This window comes from Neophocaena asiaeorientalis, unplaced genomic scaffold (genome assembly GCF_003031525.2).
Source record: "Neophocaena asiaeorientalis asiaeorientalis breed wild unplaced genomic scaffold, Neophocaena_asiaeorientalis_V1.1 scaffold461, whole genome shotgun sequence".
Lineage (NCBI taxonomy): Eukaryota > Metazoa > Chordata > Mammalia > Artiodactyla > Phocoenidae > Neophocaena > Neophocaena asiaeorientalis.
Window position 1 is genome coordinate 378,704 of NW_020173230.1, and position 10,727 is coordinate 389,430.

General features: G+C 42.0%; 1 protein-coding gene across 1 annotated transcript; it reads right to left on the reverse strand.

Moving 5' to 3' along the window:
* Nucleotides 1-3,587: 3,587 nt before the first annotated feature.
* LOC112399898 (60S ribosomal protein L22-like 1) lies at nt 3,588-4,213 on the reverse strand. Its single transcript, XM_024745318.1, has one exon. It carries the CDS (start codon nt 4,190-4,192, stop codon nt 3,824-3,826), a length of 369 nt encoding a protein of 122 aa, XP_024601086.1. The 5' UTR covers nt 4,193-4,213; the 3' UTR covers nt 3,588-3,823.
* Nucleotides 4,214-10,727: the final 6,514 nt, after the last annotated feature.

Sequence of the window (10,727 nt, forward strand, 5' to 3'; positions counted from 1 at the left end):
ATGTGGAAAAATTAAATATAATTTAGTCTTATGTGCTTTTCAACCACACAACGTTTCTTAGGTGGGTCAACAATGAAAACAAGGATCTGGCCAGGGATGCTGGGTACAGGAGGCCCAGGTGAGCAGACCCAGGCATTCAGGGTCCTTACTGATAAAAAAAAAACACATCTGCCCCATGGGACTCGACAATCCAACATCTCCCCCAAATTCACCTTTTAAGTGTCGGCAAACAGAACAGATAAAACTTTGAACTTAAAATGGGATGCTTGCTTTTTGGCAAATGCATTTTAAAGGCTGTTGCTCTTCAGAGGTTGTTTTTAACTGACCCTTTGGAATATGAGGCTGTACTAGGTGTACCTTCAACTCGTAGCTGTTTCAGAAATTCAAATTGGGAGGAGTTCATTCCTGGTTACTTCCATAGTATGTGGTCAAGATCATTTGGGAAATGTAGTAAAATTTCATAGTTAACTGAGCAAATGAAAAAACCCTTTCCAGAGGGGGAAAATGGAAATAACTTTTAAAAATGCCCTTTGTCTTTTAACCATGAAGTTTTGCCTTGACTGTGGCTGCTTGCCACCATCATTTTTAGAGCTAAGGTCTCTCGTATAAAGCCTAAAATTCTTCTGTTGAAAGGCACTTCCTTCTGCTACTTTATCACCTTCCTGGTTTTGTCTAATCTCACCCAGATTACGGTCGTATTTCTTGGCTTTTTAAAATGTGCACATTAAAATTTCAAACACAGAGTCTTTGTTCTGCAGTCTTGACTTTTTGTGCACCCTTAGACGTATTTTGGGTCTCTTACAAAGAAGAATGTTTTGCTTTAAATAATCTGATGTCTTTAAACCTACTCTGTCATGTCCCACTTCTAAAATTTTCATGCATTCTGATGAGGTATTCTATTTAGAGAGTATTTTGTTTTAATTAAGCCCATCTTAAGAGGCATTTGGTTTTTGCCAAGAATGTGCTTTCTCCCTTACAAATCAGTTATATTTATAACATTCATAAACTAAGTCATAGCGAAGGCAAAATTTTAGCTGCACTGTGACTGTGTCTTCTAAGTTCATGGGGAATTAAAGAGAATAAGACGGGTTAAGACAAAACATGATAGCAAATCAAGACACTGTAAACACACACGGACTTTATCTTCCATAATTTTTTTCTTCTGAAATGCTGGGTTTTAAAATTGTTTTATAGAACAATTTCTCATCTCTGAAAAGAATGCGGACGGTAGGTTGTTATATTTGTGAGCAAATTGTGGGAAAAAGCTATGCTAGAAACTCGTAATTCTTCCTTTGCTCAATTAGGCTGCATTTAAAAATTCAAGTTTATTTTTTCCTGAATATTACAATGTACATCCACATAATAGAATGTATAGAAAATACAGAAAAATAGAGACATGAAAATTAAAGTCATCTGTCTCTCTCCTTTTTTTTAGATATTATTTTTTTTTAATATTTATTTATTTATTTGGTTGCACCAGGTCTTAGTTGCGGCAGACGGGCTCCTTAATTGTGGCATGCGAACTCTTAGTTGCAGCATGTGGGATCTAGTTCCCTGACCAGGGATCAATCCCAGGCCCCCTGCATTGGGAGCATGGAGTCTTAGCCACTGCGCCACCAGGGAAGACCCTAAAGTCATCTATCTCTTATCAAGAGGCAACCAATATTACTATTTTGTTCTATTTTGTTGGTACTATTTCGTATATAACTTTTTTTCTTATGTGGTTAGGATCATATCACATATGTATGTTTTTTATCCTGCTTTTTTTATTGTGGTAAAAAATGCACATAACAAAATCTGCCATTTTTTTTAACATCTTTATTGGAGTATAATTGCTTTATAGTGTTCTGTTGGTTTCTGCTGTATAACAAAGTGAATCAGCTATATGCATACATATATCCCCATGTCCCCTCCCTCTTGCGTCTCCCTCCCACCCTCCTTATCCCACCCCTCTAGGTGGTCGCAGAGCACCGAGCTGATCTCCCCATGCTATGCACCTGCTTCCCACTAGCTATCTGTTTTACATTTGGTAGTGTGTATATGTCCATGCTACTCTCTCACTTTGTCCCAGCTTACCCTTCGCCCTCCCCGTGTCCTCAAGTCCATTCTCTATGTCTGCGTCTTTATTCCTGTCCTGCCCCTAGGTTCATCAGAACCATTTTTTTATTTTAGACTCCATATATATGTGTTAGCATATGGTATTTGTTTTTCTCTTTCTGACTTACTTCACTCTGTATGACAGACTCTAGGTCCATCCACCTCACTACAAATAACTCAATTTCATTTCTTTTTATGGCTGAGTAATATTCCATTGTATATATGAGCCACATCTTCTTTATCCATTCACCTGTCGATGGACACTTAGGTTGCTTCCATGTCCTGGCTATTGTAACTAGTGCTGGAATGAACATTGTTTAACCATTTTAAAACGTACAGTTCAGTAGCATTAAGTCCATTTATATTTTTGTACAACCATCACTGTCATCCACCTTGAGAACTTTTTCATTTTCCCAAATTGCAACTTGGTACCCATTAAATAATAACTCACCATTCTCCCTTCCTTTCAGCCCCTGGCAACTACCATTCTACTTTTTGTCTCTATGAATCTGTCTCTATGTTATCCTGCTTTTTTTTTTTTTTTCCGGTATGTGGGCCTCTCACTGTTGTGGCCTCTCCCGTTGTGGAGCACAGGCTCTAGACGCGCAGACTCAGCGGCCATGGCTCACGGGCCCAGCCACTCCTCGGCATGTGGGATCTTCCCGGACCGGGACACGAACCTGCGTCCCCTGCATCGGCAGGCAGACTCTCAACCACTGCGCCACCAGGGAAGCCCTATCCTGCTTTTTTGAACAATATTATATCATAAGTATTTTCCCATATTATTAGGATCATTTAATGACTGCTTTCCATTCCATTGTATGGATTTGTGTAATGATTTACTGAACTGTAGCCCTACTGTTGGTCTTCTAGGCTTTTTCTACTTTTCCATTATAAATAATATTTTGATTAGCATTAGGGACATAAAACATTATCTGTTCTTCTGTGTTTTTTAGGATCGAGTCCTAGAAGGGGAAATTATGGGGTGAAAGTGTGTGAACGTTTTTTTTTTTGTTTTTTGGGGTTTTTTTTGAGAATTTAAATATTTTATTATATAAAGTTACACCAAAAATTGTGCTTCATTTTTTCACTATATACTTTAACTCAAGGACGTTTGTGAAAGTAGTACACTTCAGAAATCCTGGAAGAAATTCCACCAGCTATAGGCTATTTAAATACTGCTTACAGAAAGTATTAAAAAAAACAACAACAGAGGAGTACAAAAGAACTTATTTATAAAACAGAAGTAGAGTAACAGATGTAGAAAACAAACTTATGGTTACCAGGGGGTAAGTGCGGGAGGGATAAATTGGGAGATTGGGATTGACACACACACACTTCTATATATAAAATAGGTAAGTAATAAGGACCTACTGTAAATAACTAATAAGAACCTGCTGTATAGCATAGGGAACTCTACTCAGTACTCTGTAATGGCCTATATGGGAAAAGAATCTTAAAAAAGAAAAGGAGTGCATGTGTGTAACTGATTCACTTTGCTGTATACCCAAAACTAACACAACATTGTAAATCAAGCACACCCCAATAAAATTTTTTTAAAGTATTAAAGGAAAGCCAGGATACACTTAAATCAAAGAGATGAATGCTTAACATACAGCGTAATGTTTTTCATTCACTGATAAACTAAAGGTCCATTTCAAGATGTTTCTCTCGTATACTTCATTGGTTTTGTTAGCAAGCAAAGCCCTGAAAGGGACGGCTTCGTCTAGTCCTCAGACTCGGATCCATCTTCATCTTGACTGATCTGGAAGTAACGAAGTTCATCAGTCTCCTTGCCGGATGCGACCACATGGAGCCAGTCACGAAGATTGTTCTTTTGAAGGTATTTCTTGGGAAGGTGTTTCAAATACCTTTTAGAGAACTGTTTCTCAGAAACAACTGTGATTTTATTCTTGAAGCGTTCAGCGTGAACGACATTCCCAAGATTTCCAGTTTTTCCATTCACTTTAACCTTCTCCCGTAGAAACGGTTCAAAATTTCCAGAATCAAAAATTCCATCTTCTACTGGATGAGTAAGGTCCAAATTAAACTTCCAGCTTGACTTCTTAGGCTTCTTGTCTTTCTTCACCGCCATCTTGCACGCCGGCGGCGCGATCAGAGCGGGTGTGAACGTTTGAAAGGCTTTCTAAAATATAATTTTATTTATTTATTTAGTATTTATTTTGGGCTGCGTTGGGTCTTCGTTGCTGCACGCGGGCTTTCTCTAGTTGCAGCGAGCGGGGGCTGCTCTTTGTTGCGGTGCGCGGGCTTCTCATTGCAGTGTCTTCTCTTGTTGCGGAGCACGGGCTCTAGGCGCATGGGCTTCAGTAGTTGTGGCTCCTGGGCTCTAGAGCGCAGGCTCAGTAGTTGTGGTGCACGGGTTTAGTTGCTCTGCGGCATGTGGGCTCTTCCTGGACCAGGGCTTGAACCCATGTCCCCTTCACTAGCAGGTGGATTCTTAACCACCACGCCACTAGGCAAGCCCCTGAAAGGCTTTTAAAAGATATTGTCAATTTACTCTTCCTACAGGGTTTTACCCATTCACACGTGCCTTCCTCAGCACAGTTAAATCTCTCTCTCTCTTTTTTTTTTCTTTTTTGCTAATTGAATTGCTGGTAAGATTCATTGTATTTATTTATATTTTAAATCATTTATCATCTCTTGCAAATGGCCTGTTTGTATTCAGCTTAATAATCTAGGGTCGAAACTGCAGTGAAAGCTAAGCTTGCTGAGATGTAGCCACTCTTCTGAAAAATTCTACAGGGACACTGACTTTCGGGGTGTACTGCTGAGTTTCAGGGGTGCACGTCACCTGTCCTTCATGTCAGATGTCAAATCTCATGTAGGATTTTTTTCCTGCTTTCTAGCAAATTTCTGAGCTGCCCTCCAGTGCACCTTGGAGAGGTGGAAAGGGGCCTCCCAAAGGGGCTAGGACGGGGGTCCTAAGCTGTGTGATGGTGGGCAACGAATCACCTCTCTGGGCCTCCCCGCCCACTCCGAGGGCTCGCCTGCTCTCAAAACCACAGGAATAATAACACACGCTTAAGGCCTCCAGGGTTGGGCAAGCTCCAACAAGGAAAGTATTTGGCACACAGTAAATGCTGAGTTCTGACCTGGTGATTCCTATTTGATAGTTGTGTAAGCAGAAGGTGATACAATAGTAACGTTTGTTCCTCTCTCTTATAAACCGATTCTCAAGAGGGAGGTAGTATATTCTGACAACTAGACCACCTGTTTTATTGATTGAAGAATGTCAGCGAGGACCCTGGCTCTGCATTCTAGAGCCATTCCATTCCATTCTAGAAATGTTCACATCAGGGTGTCTCCTATTTTTTTTTCATAATAGTTAATACATGCCAGGCATATAATGTAAATGATCTGTAATCTTAGGAACAACTCTGAAAGGCAGGTATTACTGTCTCTCGTTGATAAACCAAGAAGCTGAGGCACAGAGAGGTCAATCACCTTGCCCTGACGCACACAGCAGTGAACTCCAGGGACCTCTCTTCATTCTGGGCTGGGAACCATTGACAGATTTTTAACTGAGGTGAAATTTGCATAACATAAAGTTAACTATTTTTTTTAAAATTTCCCTTCCCCCCCTCCCCTCTCCCCACTGGTAACCACTAGTTTGTTCTTTATATCTGTGAGGTCTGCTTCTTTTTTGTTATATTCACTAGTTGGATGTATTTTTTAGCTCTGTGATACATTTCTTTTCTTTCTTTCTTTTTTTTTTTTTTTGCGGTACATGGGCCTCTCACTGTTGTGGCCTCTCCCGTTGTGGAGCACAGGCTCCGGACGCGCAGGCTCAGCGGCCGTGGCTCACGGGCCCAGCCGCTCCGCGGCACGTGGGATCTTCCCGGATCGGGGCACGAACCCGTGTCCCCTGCATCGGCAGGCGGACTCTCAACCACTGCGTCACCAGGGAAGCCCCTTTTTTTTTCCTAAATGTATTTATTTATTTTATTTTCGGCTGCGTTTTGGCCTTAGTTGCGGCCGGCGGGTTTCTCTCTAGCTGTGGCGTGCAGGCTTAGTTGCCCCGTGGCATGTGGGATCTTAGTTCCCAGACCAGGGATTGAACCTGCGTCCCCTGCATTGGAAGGCGGGTTCTGAACCACTGGACCACCAGGGAAGCCCCGTAAAGTTAACTATCTTAAAGTGAACAATTCAGTGGCATTTAGTGCATTCACAGTGTTGTGTCACCACCACAGCTATCGAGTTCCAAAATATTTTCATCGTCCCCAAAGGAAACCCGGTACCCATTAAGTGGTCACTGCCCATTCCTCCCGCCCTCCAGCATCTAGCCACCATCAATCTGCCTCTGTCTCTGTGGCTCTACCTAGTCTACATATTTCATGTAAATGGAATCATACAGCCTGGGATCTTCTGTGTCTGGCTTCTTTCACTTAGCGTAATGTTTTCAAGGCTCATCACATAGCATATATCAATACTTCATCCCTTTTTATGGTTGAGAAATATTCCATTATATAATATATACATAATTGTGTATCTAATAATGTATATTAAAATACTTTATATATAAAAACACAATTTGTTTATTCATTTATCCATTGATGGCCATTTTGGCTGTTTCCATCTTTTTGCTATTTGCTGTTTGAATAACGCTTCTATGAACTGTGTATGTAAGTTGACCCTTGAACAACATCAGTTTGAACTGTATGGCAGACGTTTTTCAATAGTCAATACTGAGGTATTGCATGATCCGTGGTTGGTTGAATCTGGGGACAGGGAACCTCGGATACGGGGGAACTCCATATGTGAAGGGCTGACTATAAGTTAAATGCAGATTTTCAACTGGGCGGAGGGTCGGTGTCCCTGACCCCCCTCATTGTTCAGTGGTCAGCTGTATTTGTTTTAATACCTGTTTTCAATCCTTTTGGGTATACGATACACCTAGGAGTGAAATTGCTGGGTCGCATGGTGATTCTATCTTTAACTTTTTGATGCACTGTCAAACTGTGTTCCACAACGGCTGCACCATTTTACATTCCCACCAGCCAGGCACGAGGGTGCCAGTTTCCCACATCCTCAGATGGGGACCCTACCTTGATGCTGGGGGGGCCCCTCTCTGATTCACGGTCACAGTTTTGTCCATCATTAGTTTTGATAACCTCCACCGCTGTTTCCCTCCATGATTCACCAGATGGAATGTTGGCCGGAGAGCAGCTGCTGTGATTTGGGAATGGCCTTCAATTCTGTTAACCTGAAAATTCACACAGTCTGAAGAGCTGGAAGGGACTTTGGAACAAATGTAGTACAGACGTATTTTCTCTTATTTCTACTTGAATGTTTCCTGTGATGGGGAGCTCACTCCACCATGGGGGGGACAGTTACATTGTCAGACAACTGTCTTGAGGGCATTGAGTTGACTGAGGAAAGAAACAGGGAGGGACCTTCCTGGCAGAGGAAAAGTCATAGCAATATTTTCCAACTTGGACCCGTGCGCTGCACTGCCCATATCATCAGAGACCTCGCCGGGGCGGATCCTCTAGTGGATAACCCTGGACGAGTTTCAGTCACCATGCACAGCCCCTCCCTGCTTCATCATCCGTCCATTTCCTTTTTTTTTTTTTTTTAATATTTTATTTATTTATTTATTTGTCTCTGTCGGGTCTTCATTGCTGCCTGCGGGATCTGCGTTGCAGCATGTGGGATCTGCGTTGCAGCATGTGGGATCTAGTTCCCTGACCAGGGATCGAACCCAGGCCCCATGCGTTGGGAACGCGGAGTCTTAGCCACTGTTCCACCAGGGAAGTCCCCATCCATCCCTTTCTTAAACGTCTGGTGGCATTTCTTGATCTGTGAGTCTGATCCCCTTCATGACCCCAGTCTTGAGTTTTTTAGGAGACACTTTGTTTTCAATCCTCCAGGACAGGCAAATGCAACGTCTATAATTAAGTATGCCTGTTATTAAATTCCACACCTTAATGGATAGGTGAGTGGAGTGCCAGGCAAGGAGGTAAAATGTGCCTCAAAAGTCATAGAAACTCAGACTTGAGTTTGCCTGGTGGGATGCAAATGAAAAAGTCCTCCAGCAGTTGAGCTACAAATTGTGTCTTTGCCACGGAACTTCTCACCGTTTCCTGATACGCCACTTCTTGCTCCCAAGGAAGAGTACCTGGGATTTAAACTGATAAATAAGTCAACTCTTAGTTGTCAGTGATGGCTGGGGACAAGGGTGATACATAAATAAACAGGTAACTTTCAAATTGCATTTTATCTAACTTCTTCCCCTACCAAATTTTCTCTGAGTAGCAAAATGGGACTATTTGGAAGCCTTTTTTCTTTCTATTTTATTCTTCCTTTCTGATCTTGCGGGATGTGAATGATCCAAGGGCTGGGTACTCATTGCCCAAGTAAGAAGCAGCTACAAAATCATTAGATGAGAAGACCTAAATAGACATTTCTCCAAAGAAGAAATACAAATGGCCCAAGAGGCACATGAAAAGACTCTCATCGTCGATAATTGTTGGAGAAATGCAAATCAAAACTACAATGAAGTTCCACCTCACACCAGTCAGAATGGCCATCATTAAAAACTCTACACATAACAAATGCTGGAGAGGATGTGGAGAAAAGGGGACCCTCCTACACTGTTGGTGGGAATGTAAGTTGGTGCAGCCGCTGTGGAAAACAGTATGGAGGTTCCTCAGAAAACTAAAAATAGAGCTACCATATGATCCAGCAGTCCCACTTCTGCGTATATATCCAGACAAAACTCTAACTCAAAAAGATACATGCATCCCTATGTTCACAGCAGCACTATTTACAATAGCCAAGACACGGAAACAACCTAAATGTCCATCGACAGATGAATGGATAGAGAAGGTATGGTACATATAGACAATGGAATACTACCCAGCCATAAAAAAGAATGAAATAATGCCATTTGCAGCAACATGGATGCAACTAGAGATGATCATACTAAGCCAAGTAAGTCAGAAAGAGAAAGATAAATACCATATGATATCACTTATATGTGGAATCTAAAATATGACACAAATGAACCTATCTATGAAACAGAAACAGACTCACAGACATAGAGAACAGACTGGTGGTTGTCAAGGGGGAGGGGGTTGGGGGAGGGATGGAGTGGGAGGTTGGGATGAGCAGGTGTAAACTTTTACATACAGGATGGACAAACAACAAGGTCCTGCTGTAGTGCACAGGGAACTATATTCAATTTCCTCTGATAAACCATAATGGAAAAGAATATTAATATATATACACATGTATAACTGAATCACTTTGCTGTAAATCAACTATACTTCAATAAAAAAAATTTTTTTGTAAAGTTAGATGATGCGCTTATAAGAGAAAAATGGCTAGAAATTAAATAGGTGTCACACGTGCTGTTTTTGGAAAACCAAAGCTCAGTTTGATTTCATGGTGAAGCCCCCTCTACCTTAGACCCCTGGCTCTGAGATTTCCCAACAGAAGGCAGCCTTATGCTGTTTCATCTTCAGAATCAACAACCGATCTGCTCCACGTCTGGTGTGTGACTCTGTGGGCAGCTCCCCTTGGTTTCTGGTTGCAGGAGATTCAGGTGAGGGCTGGGTAGAAACCGTCTTTCCTCTGTCGTCCCCTTTTCTTTCCATATTCTGGTTATTAATAATTCATTTTTCTTTTTAGTTCTCAGTAGTCTGTTCTTTTGAACCAGGCCAAAGCACACTTTGCTTTTTTATATTTCCTTTCATTCTAATCACAAAAATCCCTCCAGGCTGAAGCTTCTTCTCAGAAACCTGGCAATTAGAAGAGGCAGCCAGTCTCTTACTAACACTTCCTTTGGAGCCCCGTCATAAATAATTAACCTGAAGTTAGGCTCAGCACACAAATGGATGGGGTGCGATTGGCGATGGTGTGGGCACCTTCTCTCCTGGGTTTTTACCCTGTTCACGAAATCCAGGAAGCGGACGCAGACCTTTCCATTAGCAGGAATGAGCTGTCCACTCTGGAACACTTAGAGAGGAAACCACAGCCGAGACACTTTTCTCGTGCACTTAAACCTGAGAGTTGTTCATGAAGCTGTTATCTGAGGACGGCATTTTCTCCCACCAGCATCTCACAGGCCCCCTAAGGCTGCTACTGCCCCACAAACATTTTATTTTGACCTGCTGCCAATTCAGTCTCATCCCTGGGGATGACAGTGGAGGGTGAAGGGTAGATTCAGAAGGGGCTGCGGTCACCTTGACCCAGATCCAGTCTGTGGCTACAACAGTCTCAGTGAGGAGGGGGCTAAGATGGATTGATTGGTTTTCTTTTCCTTTCTTCCACCCTTCCCTCCCTCCCTCCCTCCCTCTCTCTCCCTTTCTTTCTTTCTTTTTCTTTCTTTCTTTCTTTTCTTTCTTTCTTTCTTTCTTTCTTTCTTTCTTTCTTTCTTTCTTTCTTTCTTTCTCCCTTTCCTTCCCATTCCTTTACTTCTCCTTCCCCTTCCTTCCTTCCTTTCCTTCTTTCTCTCTTTCCTTCCAAGCAACGTGAAATTCACATGACATAAAATTAACTATTTTAATCACAAAAGGGCAAATATTACATGATTCCACTTATAAGAGGTCCCTAGAGTTGAGACAGAAAGTAGAAGGGTGGCTGACAAGGGCTGAAGGAGGAGGGTG